The sequence below is a fragment of the Leptidea sinapis genome, chromosome 7 (genome assembly GCF_905404315.1).
Source record: "Leptidea sinapis chromosome 7, ilLepSina1.1, whole genome shotgun sequence".
Classification (NCBI taxonomy): Eukaryota; Metazoa; Arthropoda; class Insecta; order Lepidoptera; family Pieridae; genus Leptidea; species Leptidea sinapis.
This window is the reverse complement of record NC_066271.1, coordinates 10,786,346-10,809,732: the sequence shown is the minus strand read 5'-3', so window position 1 is coordinate 10,809,732 and position 23,387 is coordinate 10,786,346. Positions and strand designations below refer to the sequence as shown.

The 23,387-nt window shown below is 34.1% G+C and overlaps 1 protein-coding gene across 1 annotated transcript in view; it reads left to right on the top strand.

The window, feature by feature from the left end:
* Window positions 1–23,387, top strand: part of LOC126965246 (homeobox protein DBX1) — a 51,177-nt gene that overhangs the window by 15,821 nt on the left and 11,969 nt on the right. The window contains exons 2-4 of the mRNA XM_050808744.1: window positions 9,430–9,555; window positions 11,748–11,819; window positions 13,112–13,257. Coding sequence (XP_050664701.1) covers window positions 9,430–9,555; window positions 11,748–11,819; window positions 13,112–13,257 — 344 coding nt within the window. The remainder of the gene's footprint in view (window positions 1–9,429; window positions 9,556–11,747; window positions 11,820–13,111; window positions 13,258–23,387) is intronic.

Sequence of the window (23,387 nt, the reverse complement as noted above, 5' to 3'; positions counted from 1 at the left end):
TTCATCGTACGGGGAAGAAAGTTTTCCTTGAAAACTGCACTATGGGGATGATATCCTAATTTGTGGCGTGTCGTACGAAGGTGGAATCAGGTGAAACAGCTCCTCGCAACACTCCCCGGGATAAATGCGGTAGAAGACACACAATGAAGCAACGTCTCTACGCAACACCAAGTTCTTTAGCTTGTCACAGAGCACTGGATCCCCTTGTTAACTGTACTTTTCGAAATTCGACAAAAACTTGCTTGAATGAAAAAATTAACCCTCGACTCTTTTCTCTTTGGTTTTTAAGAGTCGTAATAAGCTTAATATCTATAAACCTGATTTGCTTTTTTTGAAATTTTTGTTTGTGTAAGTGTTAGTAGAGTACTTAAAGAAAAGCTTAAAACGATATACAATGATATAAAATTCAAATTTAAATATTTTTATTCAAATTAGGATATGAAGTCACTTATTGAAAGTCAAAAAATATCACCATTCGAAAGACCTGAAAAAGCGTCAGACCTGAGAAGAATAAGGAAATGAAAATAATTAAAATACCCTGACGGCAGTCGCTCCAGTCCCAATCTGTGGTATCATTAAGAATATGTTTTAATTATGTAATAAATAAAAATAAAATCATTTTATTTCAGGTCAGAGACCCATACCTATATACATATTAACATACAGTCCGAATATTTTAAAATTATTAAAAAATCAAAAATATATGTATAAACAATAATTAGAATAAAATGAAAATCATTTAGAAAATGAATAGTCCTTTTCAAAATGAATAGTCCCTTTGGATCTGGGGTACTCTTTTTGTTTTTGTAGCCAGTGTTTGTAAAACACATTCTCAGGGAATGCCTGAGCGATGACTTTAATCACCTTATTATTAGAATTACGGCCGATTTTCCAGAAACCCGGAATTAATCTATTCCGTATAGCGGCGTAGTAAACAGCGTCAGCGAACATGCCCGACGCGCTACAATACCTTGGCATTTTTAAACAAATGCGAAGGGCATCATTATAAGGTACCCTGAGGATGTTAAAGGATCATTTGGTGTAGTTGATCCATGATTGTGAAGCATAAAAGTTCATACAGTACGCTTTAACATCGGCGAGCGAGCATGTTGCACCGTATTGCCAGTGTCCTTCGCTCTCGTTCTATGTCAGTCATCGTCAAAGTTAGTGTACTTCAGATTCAATAAAAAAATTAACAAAAAAACAAACGGCTTCAAAAAAAATATTCCAAAACAATAGAAATAATAATGCACTAAAAAGTAAAAAAATAATTGAATATTTTTATAGAATCTAATTAATCTTATAAATATCTATTGTTTTGGAATAGTTTTTTTTGTAGTCGGTTGTTTTTACTATACTATAGTAAGCCTTCTTAAATTTGTGCTAGGAGCCCTTGTAAATCAACAGTTAACTTACTGCTAACGCAGTAAGTTAATAAGTTTCAAAATCTTTTATAGAGGATTTATATTCTGGGTGTAGATAAAGTCTAATATGCAACTATTGATTATTAGCTATTAAAACACTCATGTGATACTATTATCACACACAAACCCATATTCCCTTATTACACAACAGTTGCATAAATAACTATTTACGGCACCTTTCTACATGTAGAGGTATACGAGTATAATCGAAAGGGTTCCGTTTCGTTACGTATCCCTAAAATAGAGTAACATTTCATTAACGACTCTCGCATGCTATTCAATTAACTGTTGCTCCAACCAGCTCGAGGTAAATCGGAGACCATTGTTACCCACGAACGTGCGAAAATAAATAATAGGCGATAAAACTGTATTCGTTTATAGACAACCTTTATTCCAATAAACCTTTTTTAATTGTTCGAGGTTTGGCCGTTAAAGCGAAACTCTATATTTGTAATTGACTAGCTATCACCCGCGACTTTGTCCACATTTACTAGTGTAACCATATTAGTTGGAGATCTAATGCACATGCAGATATACAAAACAATCATATATCTCTCATCGTAAAGGCAGCGTTTGTAACAAATGTTTTAGTTCTACCGTCTTTTCTCCGACTTAATTTTCAAATCACCACGGAAAAGTATTTTAATTTTTCAGGTTAGTATTTAGACACTCACAAATAATGTGGCTTTCTATAAGAAACAGAATTTTCCAAAATAAGTTTACTAGGTGGAGATTTTCTCCTACAACCTCACAAACTTTATCTCTTTATAATATTTTTGAGCTGATATAGCTGATCCGCCAAATGTTGTATTTCCATATAAATAAAAAAAAAATACAATAACAAAAATGTGGTACAAAAAGAAACGGGTTGCACTCCGAGAGCGCCGGCAGAAATGAAAACTTGAACATTAACGTTGTGTATTTTTAAATAGTTTGGAATAATTAGGAAATAATTTTGCACGAATTGCTTTATTTGTAAGTATAAAACTACTACCATTTATGTGATAAAATACAATATTCATTTATTGCGCTTATCGCACACACAAATGACATAACCTACAATCATTTTACATAAAAAAGTTTATCTCTCGGAAGAATCAACTTTCATCCATCATTGCAACGACTGTCTTACGAATTTTCGATCAGGTCACGTGTCCTGACGCGAGTTTAACATTTTATACTGACCCAAGAAAACTGACAAACCCCCCTTTTTAGAAGTCGGTTAAATTACAACTTGTGTAAAACAATCAATGTGCGTAACGTTAACAATATCGCGAGTTTAATTTTTTTTTAATCTCCAAAAATTTTAATATGCATTTGTATCTATGTAAGTACATACAGAATATAATATGTATGTACATATATATATATCCTCCTCGTCGCGTCGTTTTCCTCATTACTGAGGGTCGTGACTCCCCCGCTGCATCAGTTTCTCCCGTACGATTCCCCTCCATCTGCTGCGATCCTTAGCCATTTGAAGGGCATCATGGAAGTTGATGTTCAGAGCAGATCGTATTTGGTCCGACCATCTCATGGGACTGCGTCCTCTGGGTCGCCTGCCTTGACTGTCACCATCAGCTGTTCCACATATTTATATATACACTTTAAAATAATAGAACATAGTAATTATAAATAAAAACTTGAACTTTATAACTTAACATCAATAGAAAAAACATTAATTGATTACCAGTGGGAGGCTCCTTTGCACAGGATGCCGCCAAGATTATGGGTACCACAACGGGGCCTATTTCTGCGGTGAAGCAGTAATGTGTAAGCATTACATTATTTCGGTCTGAAGGGCGCCGAAGCTAGTGAAATTACTGGGCAAACGAGACTTGACATCTTATGTCTCAAGGTGACGAGCGCAGTTGTAGTGCCGCTCAGAATTCTTTAGGTTTTTCAATAATCTTGAGCGGCGCTGCATTGTAATGGGCAGGGCGCATCAATTACCGTCAGCTGAACGCCCTGCTCGCCTCGTCCCTTATTTTCATAAAAAAAATGGAAAAGCTTATCACAAAGACCTAATAAACGACAAAATGTTGAACCCTAAATTTCTCCCAACACAAATCCGTTTAAGATTCGTTTAATGACAACCCTAAGCAATTAATAGGTGTTCGATATAAATGAATTCCCGATTAAAATCCTTAAATTATTCGGGGGCTGTTCTTAAGGGTAGAACTTTTACACAACAACGCCTCCCGATCCCTTATTCCCGAGGGATGATTATAAAATTAGGTAATTTTACTTTACTATTCACAAATGGAAAGGCTCGGCGATAAGGCTTCATAATTTTATGTATATTAATAATATTTGCATTTGACGTGTGGTTAAAAACACTTTATGATAACTTCTACGCTGATAGATTTGTGAAATAAAATGAAATGTTTATTTGAAACGTATAGTACACATAAATATATAAATAACTTAAAATAAAACTTATAAAAGACACAAAAACTAAAAGATTAACACTATAATATATATATACATTACAAAAGTTATCCCAACTCAGTCTGTCTGCTGGTATAAAAACCAACGCTGGTCTTCCGTTGGGCCGTTTGGTGATGTCACGCTAAATATAATTTTAAATAAACAATTAGTTATTTTAGTTAGCAAATTAACGTAACGAGAAATTAATACTTAACTTAACATTAAAAAATTATTTCAATAATTTTAATTTTGTACTTTTATGTTGTATACTCCGTGGGCGCAGTGGTGACTGTTAGTTGCATCTAATGTCAACTGTCCGTCTGTCTTTGTTTTGTTTTGTTGTCATTGTTAAGTGATGCTAGACAACCGATGAAAACAGGCCAAGTTTATTACTTTAGTATGCGTGATAAGCTACGTCTTACACTCGCGATTTGTATGCCACTTTGTGTTAGTGTGCGTGCATTGCTCAAAATAGAGGTTAACAGTTAATCTCAATCTTTTTCGACGTTTTGAAAAACCCAATAATTCTGAACGGCACTACAATTGTGCTCGTCACCTTGAGATATAAGATGTTAAGTCTCATTTGCCCAGTAATATCACTAGCTATGTCGCCCTTCACACCGAAACACAGTAATACTTACGCATTATTGCTTCACGGCAGAAAAAGGGCGCCGATGTGGTACCCATAATCTAAGCCGGCGTCCTGTGCAAAGGAGCCTCCCACTTATAAAAGTCTGCCTCTTACGATACCCTTGGACCTGGGACTTCAATATTCTTTACTTTACTCTATTATGATCGCTCGTTGAAACACACACGCTAGTCTACTCTTACTACACGTTTTCTTTGGTAAAGTAGCAGATGAAGTAAGCTGTAAAGAGTGGATGCTGGGGTGGGGGAAGGTAAGTGGTAGAGTATCTTGCCCGCGATATAAGTTACTCTACTCCACCATATATTAGAACTTTACTCATACTCTTTATGCCGAACAACATTGGGAAAAAGTGTGTGCGTGTAATCTTTACGCGCGATTAAAGTAAAACTTAATTATAATTAACTTAAGGAATAATTAACAGATACATATATATACTATATTTTTGCTCATCTGACAGCTATATCCAGTATATAAGAAATATTCTTAAAAAGTTGATAGACAAGAAGATTTAATTTATACCATTAAATATATACTTACATTAATTAAACCCGTGTTATTAATAAATAATTGAGTAAAAATAATAAAATTATTAATATCACACATATCAATATAACGTTGTTATTGAATATAAACGAATATGGCTCTATGGGCTCGAACCTTTTGCCTGTCCGACGAAGAGAAGTTAACGAATGTCGCAAACGTCAGACTGAGAACTTTTATTTATTATTTATTACAAAGTAGTCATAAATGAACAAATATACTTGGAGATTTTCAAAAAATATTACTGAGCAATAACCATTAAATTATAATGGTTAAAAATTGTTTCAATTGACTTTTTTCTGCCGGAAGTACTAACGTTACTTCCGTCAGAAAAATATTCTGAGTTACCCCCAAGTCACGCCTAAAGAAGTTTTACTTCAATAGTTAGTTTGAAAGTTAACATTCTAGTGTGTTCCTATACCGTTTACTACACCCGTGTATAGGCTCAACAGATTTTGACCATATATTGGCCACTTAGTACGGTATCACATTACAAACACGTGTTAGTACGTGGGAATGATGGTGGTCATGTGATATTTTAACAAATATGTGTCCATTATAATATGTAATGGAATAGTTCAAACGATATCGCAGATCTTTCAGCACGTGATATATTCCACGCTTAATATATTTACCCAGTACCGATACACAGTAATGCTTACACATTATTGCTTGACAGCAGAAAAAGGCACCGTTGTGGTACCCCAGTGGTAAATGTCCTAATTCCCCTCTTACAACACCTTTGGGCCTGGGATATCCCTATTCTTTTTATGCCCCGGGGAAGCATAGGGCAAAGGCTCTAGTTATATAAGATACTTTTAGCTGTGCCCGCTACTCCAGCGTTTTCTTAAAACTATCTCTACGTTAGTCTATATGCAGCGTTCTATAATGGATACACGGATGTTAAACATAACCAATGACGTTATTTAGGACACATTAAGTCGTATAAAAATAAGTCGAAATATGGAACATGCCACAAATTACACCGAAATAAGTTTTGAATGCTATAGCTATACATTGCCGCATTTATTCTAGTTGTTTAAAATATTCTTGCTCAATATGCAGCAATGTACAACTCGAATCGGACAAGTAGAGTTGACACACGACGAAGGAGAATATTGTGCTTACATTGTCTTTAAGCACACTTTTGCCTTTCCGTTATCAAATTAAAAATTAAAAAAAAAATAGCTACGGTTACCGGTACTCATATAAAACTCGTAATTCTCCTAAATAAATTTATTTTATTAATATCATTTCGGAACAATCTGTAAGTAATCAGTAGCCCCGTAGCGCTATCGTAGTCACAGACACCTGAATGTCCCACGCCGCGCCGTAGCTGTTATGAACTCGTAGGTGAGTAGCGCCCACGTAAGGTTGGTTAAAATTTTGTTTTTAAATATACCATTTATTTGTTTGAAAATTTCATTATTTAAATTATTTACTTTCTTTTTTAGGTTTCCGTAGCCAAATGGCAAACAACGGAGCCCTTATGGATATATCATAAATCGTTAACCGTAACATACCTTTCATTCAATCAATATTTTAATTATAAATAAAAATAAATTTTTATTGTTTGTTTATTATTATGAGAATTTACACACTCGTCTTGGTGCTTAATTGGGCACAAACAAATGAGAGAGCCCTTTTGACCTACGGAACCCTAAAATATATATAATCAAATACCGTATCGTTTCTCCACTGAGATCATATAGGTTTAAATTAATATGGAGTCAAAAACAAAACGTTTTGATTAATGGCATTACAAAGGCTATACAATATATTAGGAGCGGCGTGGATTTGACAGAAGGGTGGTAAGAAATCTGTGGGGTGCTGGAGGTTGGTACAAGATGTGGGCGGTAGCAGACTAATTATATTAATATTATATTAATATCTAATCTGTATAATTTATACATTTATTTACAAACATATGACCAATTGTCATATTCACTGTGCAGCAGAAAATCCTATTTACCACTTTGAATGTCTCTAGAATATTTGAAATGACTCCATGTAATGAAATTGAAAATACAGTTGGCTAGACAAACAAAGAACAAAATATTGTTCACATAACTACTTTAAATTTAAATTAATAGTTTAGAGCAGAACGAACACACATACCTATAGTATCACAGAGACAAACCAGAGAGGGACTGCTACAAAACCACGCAATTCGCAAGAATCTTCTGACTTTGCAAAACAACTTTGTTGAATCAGCTTCCTTGTTTCTGAACCATGACATGACGACCTTTAAGTTAGGTGAGATAATATAACCAATAAAAGTAATTGTGTGGTTTTATAATAATAAATAATTATTAATGTTTCAGCTAAAAAGCGGGCAGTTCTAATGGGACATGCGATAGCTGGGCGAATACAATTTGATGTAAAAGTTTAACTTCAGTAAAAAAACAATGTAGGTCAGTTGAGAAAGTTTCCGAATATAGGTCATTATAAGCGGTATGTCATCAAAAACGGAGTTCTGAATTAACTTTAATCAAATTTTTCAATAATTTTATCATTGTAACTGGGATCATAATATTAAGGTCACACTTCTTAAGAATGTATTTAATAAAAAAAAAACAATATGTTTTATCTTTTTTATATTTAAATCTCCCACATTTTCTTTCACATAATTCACATCAATAGGTCAATAATCGATAGGTCGTCGATGACGAATTCAATGGTCAAGCTGTAGGCATGAGTTGTACCTCTAAATATTTCGTGTCATGTATTAAATAAATTCTAACGCCTATGTTACCTTACGTTTTGCTAACTTATATCATTTTATGTTAGTATTAGTTACGTTTTAATCTACTGAGCTGTTTAAAATGTTAATATACGAATATCGTGTATCTCTATAATTTTATTGCAAATTACTCTCACTAATTGTATTCTGTCTTGATATTATAATATAAAAATGAATATAATTTATATAATAATAATAATATGCAGAAAAAAACATGTTGTATCAACAGCTAGTACGCGAAACGTTTATGTTTTTTGTTGTTCACTTTCCACTAGTTTTTAAATGCAAATTTTTGGAAAAAATCAATGGAAAGCTTTTATAAATAAGATGATTTGTATAGTTAGCCATTCTGAAAAGTTTCTAATAGAAAATTATTTCAAATTTAGACTTATGAACTTTGTGGGAAATTTGCAAGTAGTAGTAAGTGTAGGTGTACTTCAAATGTCTAATATTTTATTTTGATTATACGAATTGGCGGTAAATCATGCGTCAAAATAAATGCAACTTTAAATTTTTTTTGCTCGGTTGTTATCACCGCCACTACATCTTTATGTAGTATAATATAATTCAGTTGGAATATTATGTTGAATCCTTGTCATATACCGCTGTTTTAACATATAATATTTTTATGTAATAAATTCTGAATCTTAGCTCATCTCATAAAATAATGTCGCTGTGTAATATAAAAACAGTAGACTATTACTCATACGCTTACAAGTTTTTCAAACTAAAGTTTTTTATATTTGTTTCTGTCTATATGTTTGTTTCAGTCAATCTTCGAAACAACTAGACTGCTTTTGATGGTATTTCCTCTGACTGAATAGTACACGTGAAAAGCAATTACTGAGGCTACTTTTATTTTAAAGAATAAATTAGGGTTCTGCTCAACAAATAAGAACATATGACTTTTTAAGCAAAACTCACAATTTCATTAACCTTTAAATTTAGATCATATCCAGCCATATAGGTCGGCAGCACATCTTTTAATCTCTAGTTATAGATGTCCATGGGTGGTTACTTTATCACTTCCGCCACAATATATGTCCTTGTCCGTTTGTCCCCTCTTCTATAAAATAAAATCAAAGGTAAGATTGAAACACATGCGAAAGTTACCAGAAAATAGTCATTTGTTTATAATAATAATAAATCGCTGTAAGTATACATCTTGCACCATTGACAAACAATTGAATTCCCTTCCGTTTGTAATAGCGTTGTTAAAAGATTAGGGGTGTACGCTATTAGCGTTCATTCAAATTGGCGGCGTCTTGACTTAATTGAATATCAATTCTTTATAATCTGTGCTTACTTTTGGGATTTGTTTAAGATATTATCGAGGACAGAATGATAGGTTTATAAAACTGACTTATAATTGAGCACTAATATGTCATGATTTTTATATTAATATCCATATATTTATTTATTTTTAATAAAATAAGGGACGAGACGAGCAGGACGTTCGGCTGACGGTAAGACACCGTGCCCATTACAATGCAGTGCCGCTCAAAAATGATACCCAATAATTTCATTAGCTACGGCGCCCTTCAGACCGAATTACAGTAATTCTTACATATTACTGCTTCACGAAAGAAAAAGGCACCGTTGTGGTACATATAATTTAATTTAATTGTTTTATTATATTGTTACAGAATATAGGCAACCAATGATTGGCAGTCCGTGGCCAATAGCCAAGCCGATCGCCAGCAGGCCGATACCAGTACAGCATCAGCACTTACAGCATCTTCTGGCGCATTGCCATCATCCTTACTTAGCAGGTATATATTGAAATTATATAATATTGGCTAAACCTGGCAGATGTTGTTCTGTTACCTTTGACACTTTGTCACCAAAGACATCAAATACAGCCATGTTTAAATATGACAGGCTTAGATCATTTATACGTCAAGATAGACTGTGACAGCTGTCAAAACATCGAAAAAAAAAATATAGAACTAACCTCTATTTTGAGCAATTCAACGCCCACTAACACAAATTGTCATACAAATCGCGAGTATAAGATGTAGCTTAGGTACACTAAGCTAATATTCCTGGCCTGTTTTCGTTGTGTTCATCGGTTGTCTAACAGCAAGGGACTCTATCTAGACGTATAAATTATCTCATATAGCAGGATGTTACGGCGTCGTGTGCCAGGTCGTCTCCTTTCCTGAAATATGTCCGAAGGGAACGCTGGCTGGTCCATGAATATAGACTGCTTGTAGTGCCAGTGTGACCTGTAATAGTTAATAAATCATTGTATTTGTTGGATGCGATTACTAATTGTGACAGTAATCACGACCATCATGTTCACGAAGCATCCAATTACACAAACAATGAATTCAAGCTCCAAAGGTTGATGTATCCAATAAACGATAATATATATTTATACAATATGTTCTTAATTACTTTATTTTTATGAAATATTTGATATTTTAACCGTTTTTAACTTTGAACACGATTCATAATATATTGGATGCAGCACCTTACAAACTAATTAGTTTTATATATTACAGCCATTGTAAAATACTCTATTGATTGAAATGAGTGGCCGTTGTGTTTCTTGTATGTTCTTCTCACGAGTCAGTAATTTGAAACAAATATTTATAGTTATGATTCAATAGCGCTTGGTTTAAGCCTAATTGAATTAAGTTTATTTGACTTTGATTTTTATGGAATGACCCTTTTATGGAATGGCTTGGGCTCTGGTCTGCTATGCACCTACACCCTGGCTCTTATTTAAGTTACTTCAGTTGGTGCTGGGGCTGCTTAGCAAATATGTCAATCTCTGTGAATTTTATTTGTTCATTTAAATTTAACTTCGACAAGTTAGTGTGCTACAAACCACCTTTTAATACAGTGGATATTAACAAAAAACAAATCCTTCATGACAAATATATAACAAGGTTGAAACGGTGCAGAGGGGACAGGACAAAAATTTTTTCCACAAAAAATACATCAATATCGAATGGACAACGTAGTATATAAAAAGTAATTTTAAATATGTTCAATATATACATCCTACTTTTTCTCGCGACTTCATTATAAAAAAAAAACTCATACGAGGGAGTATTATTTTCCATCCGATCAATTGCTTATTAGGTGGTCGTCTTGAAGTGTTGCTCTTTCAAATCTAAACAATTATCAATTAGAGATTTGAACAAACCACCAAGATTTATGGATCATACGTCATCCAGCCGTTTGGCTTAGTGGCTAGAGCGCTGGGGTGTAAAATCTCGAGCAATGGCCAATTCCGCGGTCATCTGGAGGACAAAGCCAAATTGGCTTCGAAGAAGCTCGGTGTCATAAATACAGCACCGCGATACTTCAAATCGACCCACATTCTAGCGCTCTACAAAGGGCAAGTACGGCCACATATGGAGTATTGCTGTCATCTCTGCTCTTGCGCACAGTATCAGCTTGATCCATTTTACTACGTGAAACGCAGAGCAGCTCGAATTGTCGGGGATCTAGTGCTCTGTGAACGTCTGGATCACTTGGCGTTGCGTAGAGACGTGGCCTCATTGTGTGTCTTTTACCGCTTTTATCACGGGGAGTCTTCCGAAGAGCTGTTTCACCTGATTCCTGCCGCCAAAATTAGTATATCATCCACACTATCTGGATGTGTGGCGGTCATCCAAAGTGCGGTTTTGGAGGAGCATTCTTCCACGTACTACAAAGCTTTGGAATCAGCTTCCTTGTGCAGTGTTTCCGGGACGATACGATATGGGTACCTTTGAAAAAAAAACGCGCACACCCGCACAAAGGCCGGCAACGCTCCTGTGATTCCTCCGGTGTTGAAAGAGAATGTGGGCGGCGGTGATCACTTAACACCAGGTGATCCGTACGCTCGTTTGTCCTCTTTTTCCATAAAAAGGTCAATCAGGGGAGAAGAATTAAAAGGGAATTCACTTTAAATAACAAATATAAACTTGTGAGACATTTTGAATAATCTTGTTTTGTATTGTTGCAGTTCGGCCTTCACAAGCTCATACCCAGGTGTTCCCGTTACCTGGGGGGTTCCCCTGGGCACACAGCTCTAGAGGTGAGATTTTAGTATTATTCTTAATATAATAATACCAGCTTAGTCCAGTTAGTATTCGCTGCTTTAGTATATTGTCAGATAAAATTGATTCATGACCCAAATTGCTGATAATATTTATATTTGCATGAAACATAATATTGTATGACAATTGTCAATGACAGCTGTCGGTCTCTAATAAAATCATATTCACATATCAGGAAATGTATGTTCAAGCTAATTTCGATCTATTTGTTAGTTATGACTGTATGAAAATTTACGTTACAAGAAATTGTGCGTTGATCTTTTATTTATATATATATTTTTTATATGTTTGCCATAAATAATAAAACTGTATTTTTTGGGCGAAATTATAGATTGTAATAATACTGGATCCTCTTTTTTTTTATTTTTAAAAAAATATATTATTTGAAAATGAAACGCTCTGAGAGTAGGTAACATTTAGGGTTATGTGATTGTCATTTGTCTTTTCATTTTGGCAAAGTTTAGATGATGTTATGAATGATTGAATTTTAAAATGATTTTTTTTCGCGTAAAATTCGTACTATGATTTCTAATGATTTTCGCTGTGCCTTGAGTCAACAAATAAGTTGTCAGGGACTTCCATTGGCTTTTGCTGATGAAGGTCTACCTTGTAGCAGGAATACACTGTGAATCCAGGCCTGGATGTGACCATCTTTCCGGCGATTTTTGTGGAGGTCGCCTCCTTTTCTCTAACTACTAACAACTGTTACCTAAACTTATATTTATATCATACGAAAACTGATTTTACATACTAGATATACACTGCAGTAACTCACGCTTGAAAACCAAAGGATAGTTAATGTAAATAGATATTCTTGGAAGGTCTTGAAACGTGGGGTTAGCTAAAATAATAATAAAAATGTTACTTTTACGCAAAAATCTAATGTAAAAACTGTTACAATTACACGCGTTTTATTCCTTTACAAGTGTTTTATTCAAATGTGTAACACACGCGTCAATCAAAGAAAATACAATTTTTTTAAACTAAGTATAGTTAAGCCACAATCGTTCTCATGGCCTCAATTTGGGATAACGCGCATAGACGATATTAGTATGTGCTGTCCATTATCGTTTCGAACGAAATTTTGGTGTCTTGTTGAACTCTCGGATTGTGGCTCCATCTATAGGATCTACTTTACAGTTGATAACCTGCTCAACCCCTTAATTGCATAGTAGGAAATTGACTTGAGACGTCGCTCTTGCAAATTATCGTTTTCTTACTCATTTATGCTTTACTATATTTCTTAACTTATGGGTGCAATTTTTTTTAGGAAAGCCACGCAGAGGCATGATGCGGCGAGCTGTCTTCTCCGATCTTCAAAGAAAAGGCTTAGAAAAGAGGTTCCAAGTGCAGAAATACATTTCGAAGCCCGATAGGAAGAAGCTGGCTGAGAAACTGGGCTTAAAAGACAGCCAGGTTAGTTAAAGTTAAACTCTTTTCATATAGGCTTAAACTTTTGAATCGTCACTATAAATATTTTATTTAAATTACTGAATCAACAATATCTACGGAGAAAGCAAAGCTCATGAGAAGAACATACAAGAAACTCAAACTGTCTTATTATTAAAGCGATATAAAGTTACTCCTAGTTTAAAATTGCTTATTCTCCCTGTCATCTCATTCTGTTGTGATAAAGGTAAGATAAATTGAATAAAATAAAATAAAGACTAACTGCCTTACAAATAAAATTGGTTAAAAGTTATACCTGAGAATAAACTAAGAATATGCAAAATGTTTATAAACAGACATTTTTATTTATGATTGGTATAATGTTTCCTGCGTTTAGTTCCAAGGATGCTTGACATTCGGAAAACTTCAGAATCATCATTGACAGTGTTGTCAACGATATAGTCAACATCTTGCATATTCTTGATTTATTCTCAGGTATAACTTTATACGAAGTTTATTTGTAAAGTCGAAATATATTTATCTGAAAAAGAAATTTTAAATCACTTACTAAACGTCTTTTTTACCATCTGAGACAAACAAACACGAGAAGAACGGGCGAATAGCGCCAATAGTAAGTGAATTACAATTTGATTACAGACAGTTAGAAATTCTGCCACAGATCGTACCGTAAGTCGTTAACAAGTTCAATTGTTCATCATATTAGACTACGACAATTACTTGACCATAACAACGTTACAGAAGGTGATTCGAATATCCGGCTAACATAAAAAAGATTCGGCCGAGTATCGGTAATTAATAGATAATATTAAGAAGAAGAGTAATTTGCTCATAAGAATTGAAGAGTTCCGTTACTTTGTCATGGATCCCATAATCAGAACCTATCCAAACTCACCAAACTACCATCGAATTATTTCCTTTCCAATAAAAAAACCGTAACCGAAATCAGTTGACGAAATATTACTTATTCGTCCATTTGTCGCGCACGTACTTATAGCAAATTTAAGACTTTAATGGTTTTCTCATGGATGCCATTGAACCAAATTGCATTGGGACCACACGGGTAGCACCAGCTTTCAAATAAAAAAAGGATTATCAAAATCGGTTCACCCAGTCGAAAGTTTAGTATTATATGGTATTAAATAAAACCAATGAAAATATAATTAAACCGCATAATTAAGTTTAATAACGTATAATTAAATATCATTAAATTATTGTTAATTTAAAACTTGAATAAAATTGAAATTGTATATTGAAATTAAATTAATTCTCTTACATTGGTTGTGGTTCAGGAGACATATGAGTTAAGAGGCTTCGTATGTAGCTGAAGAATGATAATATTACTTAAAAAAATGGCTTTTGATTATTTTGCCTCCCACTGGTACAATTTCTTGCACTTTGCCCAATGAGTTGTTTGATGTGTGACTTGTTGCTCCATATTGCTGAAACCACAATCAAATAAATCCTGTAACAAGGCAATATACCGTTCTAAACTCGAAAGTCAACGAACTTTTTGGCCACATGTGTCCAATAAAGATTTAATAAAATTTCTAATAAATCTTGTTTAGTAAACTCGACACACGATTTTTATTGAATCCATAAAACCAAATCAGTAGGACCAAACCAATTATTGCAATCAAAACGTTTATCTTTTTAAATCAACTGCAAACCGCAAGAGGCAAAGGTATACACCCGTTCAGCCAAATTCCCAACAAAAAGGTCCTTTAATCTCAACTGAATATCACTTCTCGAAATGCAAATATCGAGTTAGAATCGAGTAATTGTTTAAGCCTCCTTTTCATAGGGGCGGCAACATTCCCCCGACGGCTGTGGCTGACAGACCCCTCCTATTACCCTTAGGGGTTGCCAATTTTTTGTAACACCCTATGTTCTCCCCTAAAAGTTGCTTAGGCTGTTGAAATATTTTGGTTAAATTTTTGATGGATATGTTTCATGCCGAAATTGTTACAATATCAAAATAACGATGTTGTTATTTATATAAAAATATGAATTTAATATTCCTGACATTCTTACAGAGGATTTGTGTTTGTTTGTTTTACTGTGATTTAACGTAATGGTATATTCCCTTGCAGCTTTTAACATCTTAATATAAACTCACCTTAACTATTACTTACTTAACTTCTCAATATATTCTTGATAATGTTATATATTATTGATAAAATTTACATTTATTCAAACAAAACAAATCTAAAACTAATTTTAAAATACTATGACTACATAACTATCATTACGTGGAAGCGTACCAAGAATACTGGCAGCATTTCCGCGTTGGATAGCTAGGCTGATCCGGTGACCGAGATAGCTGCCAGCGCTTGGGTTTCCAGTAGCCTTATGGAGGCGCGAAGATAGTATTTTGAACATTCTCCGCGCCTCTGGGCCCCATGGGCCAAGTGTCTCGACACCAAAGGGCACAAAGATGTATGACTCACTGAGACCATCATATTTGCGACGCTTGCCGTCTTCGGCAGTCGAAGCAGCAGCCCCAGCACCAACTGACGTAACTTGGACATGAGAAGGAGCCAGAGTGTCGATACAAGTCGCGGACCACACAAGCGCCCTTCCATCAGGATGCTTGCCATTGCGGCGGGTAATACCATTTGGCTCTAAAACAGCTGGTACATTAAGAGTGGCAAATGCCCTGCGGATGACTTAGGTACGGCCTGCCGATTTTAGGCAGGATAACCCGTGACGCCCAAGAGCATCTGTATTCATAGGAACTGTTAAGAAACGTTTGTGTGGTAAAGGTTACTATAACATAAATTACCTTTTTAATGATACCATAGATTGGGACCGCCCTCAGGCTATTAAATAATAAGTTTAATTATACGATATTACATTGAAACCATATTTTTATGAAAAAAAAAAGAAGCCCGCTGATTATCTTGCGTTCTTCTTTGGTCTAAGGCATACATTTTGGAATGGGTAGTAGTTTTTGAGTTTCAATAAATGATAACATATTCTATTCCTGTCCAGCCGTTCAGAAGATTACTAAGCATCAGGCTCAATTGCACTTCTTTACCATGAAAAAAATATTTAAAAAAATGGGCAGCTTATAGACGATATGTTTTGGAGCCAATAGAAGTGAAAACTTAGAACTTTGAGAATTAATATTAATTGATATTTCATTATGTTTACAAAGAAATAAATCATTTTATTAATTTCAATTTAATTTTAAAGCTCATTTTCCACTCGAACGATTGGCTCAGTTGGTAAGAGCTCTCGGACGTAATTTGAATAATAATATATTCACACAAAAACACTACCAACAATGCTCACAGCATATTTCCATTGAACTTCTCACTAAATCCATTCAATTTCACTTATAAACACTGCACTAATTTTGATCAATACGTCAGCTGTATAGCCACAGATATTCTGCTTACTGCTTTAAGCAATTCGGTGATGCGAACGAGACTTCAAAAAATTTTTGTTTTATTATTTACTCATCGCGTGCGCCCGTGGAGCATGTCAGTGACGCGATCTTAAGATTTTCAAGAAGATTTCACCTCGAAAATAGTCATTTAATCGAATTTTTTAAGAGTATTTTTAAGTTTTTAGTGTGCTGTTTTAACTAAGATGTTAAACTTAGAGCTATAAGCTCTCTATATAGCGTCTAGCTACCTTTTATAAAGCGATGTTGGTCTTATATCTGTCATCAACGATAATGGGTCCATTTTAGCATCAAAATAAGTTGATCGCTATCAAACTTTCTATATTTTTATTGCTTTACAAATCTGAACCATTTTATCAAAGACATACCAGCCATTTTACACCTTCATTAAAGGCCGGCAACACTCCTGTGATTCCTCTGGTGTTGCAAGAGAATGAGGCGGTGGTGATCACTTAACACCAAGTGACGCTTATGCTCGTTTGTCCTCCTTTTCCATAAAAAAAAGATTATGTTCAAAACAAATGTATTACGAAATTTAAAAGAATTGTTACAAAACGTTTGTGTGGTAAATGTTACTATAACATATATATGTGACTTTCATTATGATACCACAAATTGGGAATGGAGCGACCGCCCTTTTTTTTACATTCCAACCATGTTTTTATACAAAAAAAAGAAGCCCACTGAGTTTGTTCCGCCCGTTCTTCTCAGGTCTAACTGAGGCATACGCTTTGCAATGGGTGGTAGTTTTTGACTTTCAATAAGTGATTTTATATCCTCTTTTGAATAAAATATATTTTTAAATTGAATCATTGAGCTATTAAAAAAATATGAGTAGGTACATTTTTTATTTATAGTAAACAGAGATTATTTACAGAAGCACTAATTAATTCATAATTTTACCAATTAATCGTGTAACACTGACGCAATAAAAAAAAACGAAACGCAACATACAAATCCTTTCTCAATAAAACATTTAAGTAGAGACACAAGGGCGCCATTAAATTAATTCCCCGAGGGGAAATGATAAGCGGCGGCGTTTATCGCATTACGAGAATAGGGGACAGATAACATATTCTAGAGTTGTGTTGTCTTTGGATTACATCGTCTTGGATTTGTAGTTGACTCTTACTCTATGTTTTTTCCAATACTTTTTGACATTTTATTTTCTTTAAATTATTTGAATCACATTAACAAAGACATTGGAACGAAGTTCCTTACGGCAGGCTTGGAGGAGATAGGGATTTTGCTGCAGGACCGAACTGAAAAAAATGTGATAGTAAAACCGTAAGAAAAAGTCCGAGGAATAAAACCGTTAAATAGGCGTTAAACAGGCGCGACAGTCGTATACACAAGCGAGTAGTGTATAATACCTTTCTCTTTCTAATGGACTTTATTATGTGAGTCATGAGTGCAAGAAATCTTAGCAGGGTTGACAATCTTGTCATTGGCAATCAAGTAATAGATGTAATATAACTTAAAAAAATTAAGATGGATAGCAACTCTACAATTGTTCCATACATTTATATAACATTACATTTTGGTTGCATTAAACTGTATCGTAATTTAAAAACCCTTCTAGAGATGGCGGTAATATGCATTCGATGACCACGTTACTTTACTACGGCATGTAAGATGGCGCCACGTTCTCTGTTTGAAAATATTTTTACAATTTTATGAAATCTGATTTGAAAAAATAAACAATTTATTTTTTTACAAATTGTGTCCATTCTACATTAGCCGAAGGAACTTCGTTCCTACCTGGTGTCCCATGACACCACATCTTTCTGTTTTTATTATATATTACTAGCTGACCTGGCATACGTTTTGCCATATAAATTATGTAAGTAAACCTTCTTTGAGCTTCAACGAATCTATTACAAAAGATTTCATTGAGATCGGTCGAATAGTTTAGGAATTATTAGGGAACATACAAACATACATTCTCCTTTATATATATAGATTACGAAATTTATTTTAATTTATACCTAAAGTATATTTTGGATAATAATTTTTATAAAATTAAATTTACTGTTACTCTATGTTTTTTTCAATAGTGTTTGACATTTTACTTTCTTTCAATTATTGGAGTCACATTATCAAATATATTAATACATTTATTTTCGTTTATACCTAAAGCTGTTTTGTTTTATTGGGTAATAATTAAATTAAATTTTCATTTATTATCTTTCAGTTTGAGCGGCCGCGTTACGCTCTAAATATATAAAATGTTCTGACAGTTTGACATTATTGTTTTTTAAATTGATTGTTATTTTATTTTGATGGATAGATAAATAAATTATTTATATGTCTAAATAGACTGTGACAGCTGTCAACATGTCAAAAATATTGGCGGCGAATTGTTAGCCTCTGTTTCCAGCAATGCACGCATGTTGAAACATGTCGCGAGTGTAAGACGTAGCTTGTCATGCACACTAAAGTAATGAACCTGGCCTATTGTCATTGCTGTCTAACAACAAGAGGCTATATAAATATCTAAGATTTTTATGTTTTTTTTCCATAAAAGAAGGTGGTTCAATGTTATCTAGTATTGAACCACTTAGAATAATGATTATTTGTAAGTTATTGTATTTTTTATAGTGAGACTAACAAAACTTAGTCAATTAACATTTAAGATATATTTAAATATTATTAAGATATTCAATAAATATTTTAAAAATGAACATTAGCATAGGTATAAGTTATAGCCTCTTTGCAACACAGTTCAATCCATCATTCCTCACCAACTCACCAACCGCCGGTTAAGTCGAAGGTCATTGGAAAAATTTGCGAGATTCTTGTGCACCTCCGTCGACAACCCTTACGTACTGATCTCGCGCCAAGACTGCCCATTATAACTTCTGTCAGTCTGCCAATCCAGTGGGAGAGTCTTTTGCACAGGATGCCGGCTAGATTATGGGTATCACAATGGCGCCTATTTCTGCCTTGAAGCAGTAATGTGTAAATATTACTCTGTTTTGATCTGTAGGGCGCCGTAGCTAGTGAAATTGGGAAAATTAGACTTAACATCTTATGTCTCAGGGTGACGAGCGCAATTGTAGTGCCGCTCAATGTTTTTGGGTTTTCCAAGAATCCTGAGCAACTGAGAATTGTAATGGCCAGGGCGTATCAATTACCATCAGTTGAACGTCCTGCTCGTCTCGTCCCGTATTGGCATACAATAAAACACTGTAGCATAATATCAAGTTCTTCACCACTCAAACATTCACCCTGTAAATTGTCATGTGAATGTAATCTTTCGTGATCTTTTTCAACTATGTTTAGTTTCCCGCTAGGTGGTGCCTACTTCTATATCGGTAAGGTTCCTTCTGAAATATCCAGATATTTTTGAACACGGAGAATGAATTTGCTGCATTAATCACTGGTAGAACTAGTGATATAAATATAGGGTATCGATTTCTTCTACCAAAATACAGACTGTGTCACAAACAGCAAAACCGCTTTTCCCGAAGTCATAAATATAAAAAGCTATCATGAAATTTCATAACAATCGCAAAATCAATTGTGAATATCATACAAACATCAAAGTAACCCTGCAACGATTCGAAAGATCGTTTCAACTCAATAAAAACGAAAACTGGAAGCAAATGGCGCGCAAAACAAAAATAAATTCTCTATTACGTCCAATATTATGCTCATAACAAAGTAACGTTCGACTCCAAGACGGCGAGTGAAACAGAAGTATGCCTTTAGTGCATTAGAAAGAGATGACTGTAGGAATAGTTTTTCGTTTTCATAGCAGCGTGATTGGACGATTTGTGTCGTATAAAAATGGTTACGGCCTCGCTATTGGCCGGTTGGTTTTTGTGCAGTTTTCTTTTATGTTTTTGATATTAGATTTTTACGTTTGTACTCCTTCACTGTTATTTTTACGATTAGATTAGAAACGTTATTCTGTTCATTGGTTTAATATTTTAGTGATTGTTAATTGTTTACGATATGACCTCATGACTTCATTGTCAATTTCTTATAATAAAGTCAAAAACACATAAACTTTATTCCATTAGGCTTTAAACTAAGCGCTTTTGATACGTCACTATAAATATTCCTTTTAAATTACCTACTCAATCTACCATATGTTCGGAAAAAGTAGAACTCGTGAGAAGAACATACATGAAACTCAACGGCCATTCTTTTCATTCAAATAGAGTATTAACAATGGCTGTAATGAATCCTGTTTGAATAATATCAAATACTAGTTCACCCGACAGACGTTGTTCTGTATATAATAAATAAGATAATTTTTTAATAGTATTTTGTCAATAATATATCATAACATCAAAAATTACTTCGTAAAATATGCACCCTGGTGTCGTAATGAAATTGTTTCACAGCAGAACTGTCAAACCGTGCGTCAATAAATTCTCTCATAGAATATATGTCCAAACAAAACAAATATCGGACGACGGGGGACACATCAAAGGAAAAACAAAATTGTTGTTTTTATTTAATTCCGAACACTTTCATATTTATTCACCTTTTAAACCTTCCCTGTACTTCCACAAATAATTCAAGACCAAAATTAGCCAAATCGGTCCAGCCTTTCTCGACTTTTAGCGAGACTAACGAACAGCAATTCATTTTTATATATATAGATTTCATAAAAAGTAATAGTATAAATTATTGTATATTGGATGCATCAACCTTTAGAGCTTGAATTCATTGCCTTGGTAAGAATGCTTCGTGAACACGGTGGTCTTGATATCTATACATATAAATAAAATTGGAGTGTCTGTTTATAATATGAAAATAACCGTGTTTTACAAAATGTATATGAATATATATATATACATACACCAAAAAACATTTTTTACATTTTTTTTTCTGTCTGTCTGTCTGTTTGTTCCGGCTAATCTCTGAAATGGTTGGACCGATTTTGACGGGACTTTTATTAGCAGGTAGCTGATGTAATAAGGAGTAACTTAGGCTTCGTTAATTTTAGAAAAATTATTTTATTTTAGAAAAAAAAATATAATAATGTTGCAATGTCACATACTTATTGTACTGTTAATAGTATTCCTTTTAATTGGCGTATCTATTCTGTATTTAATATACTCTTTTCATTTTGTTAGCTGTAAGGAATCATAAATAAATGTCCAAGAAACGGTCTAACTAACTGTTTATATGGCAAATCAACGTTTGCCGATGTAAGCTAGTGATAAATAAAAATATATGCAAGCCTTTATTTAACTTCAAATATTTGTATAATTCAATGTTTTTTGAAGTCAAATCTTGCAAAGTGAATCAAAAATATCATCAAAGTTTGATTCTTCATATCACAGTATTATTTATAACATTTTGTAGGTTAATATTTTATATACGACCTATACACAAATAAAATTTGATAAACAAAATTTTATGAACGAAGCGGGATTCGAACACACGACCTCCGGCGTTCCGTGCCGGTGCTCTAACCAACTGAGCTAACCGTTCCGGAACGCCGGAGGTCGTGGGTTCGAATCCCGCTTCGTTCATAAAAAATTTGTTTATCAAATTTTATTTGTGTATTAATCCTAGAAGTGAGGGTTATCACTTTAAAAACATAACATATACGACGTATAGTTTTCGAAATATTAAATTGTTTGCCTAGCGCTACGGAGCGTTCTCGCTGACCAGTATGGCATTACTACGACGATAGCGGAGCTGACATCTATACACTCTATAGCAGGGGTGCTCAAGCTTGAACTGCTGGCGATCTACCTCAAAATTGTTCGACTACGATCGATCGACTCTGAGAGGCTTAAAGTATGTGTGATGAAGGATTTTTATATTGATATAGAAGCTGGTGACAGATGCGCTTCGCTTCAAAATTTCATATCAAAGCTTAGATTAAGAATTGGTCTCCGATGCGCTCCAACTAGATACCGCTCTACCTCAGAACATTTTTTTTTATTACGGCAGCTATTAGCTTGGCACTCAATGGCACCTTTCAAATTTTATAACATATGCTTCGTGTTATTTTACAATGAAAATAATAAAATACAAAATACTTACTGATGATAGTATGTGATCCCAGTGTCTTTCTTATTTCTTATATTATAATTACTAAGTTTTAATACGCAACCCGACACTTTAGTTGCTATTATTAGCAAAGTTTAACAGAAATGTGGCACGTCAACTTCACACATTGTTTGAGACTGGCTCCGATACGCCCACTTGGGCGTAGAATTAGTTGCTATCAATGATATGCATGTTTTTAGTCAAGGTAAGTTTAGGTCTGATCTAAAATGTCAATAAAAAAACTCGTAATTATTCTATTCTATTCTTCCTACTATGGCTCCTGTGGAAGGTATACCACAAGTTTGCCAATGTCACGTTAAGGTAGACCACCAAGCTTAGAGTATTTTTGTTTTCTAATTTGATTGGTATTGTCGGTGCTAAAGATTGAAACAAGTTTTATTTTCTTATTTTATACATGAAACAAATATACACGCTGTTAGGACTATAAAGGACATACATAAACATAATTACATAAATTATTACAAGCACTTAATGATATTTACAACTTAATCTTAATCTTTTTAATATATTTACACAAAATATTTACAAAAGGAGTAAAAACTAGGGCGAGGAGACATTTAAAGGAAGTTGGGCGGGGAACTTCAGCAGGTATATCATTGTAAAAAGAAGATTGCATTAAAGGACAATTGAAGAACAAATGATCCAAATTTCCTTTATCTAGACCACATTCCACTCCACAAAACGA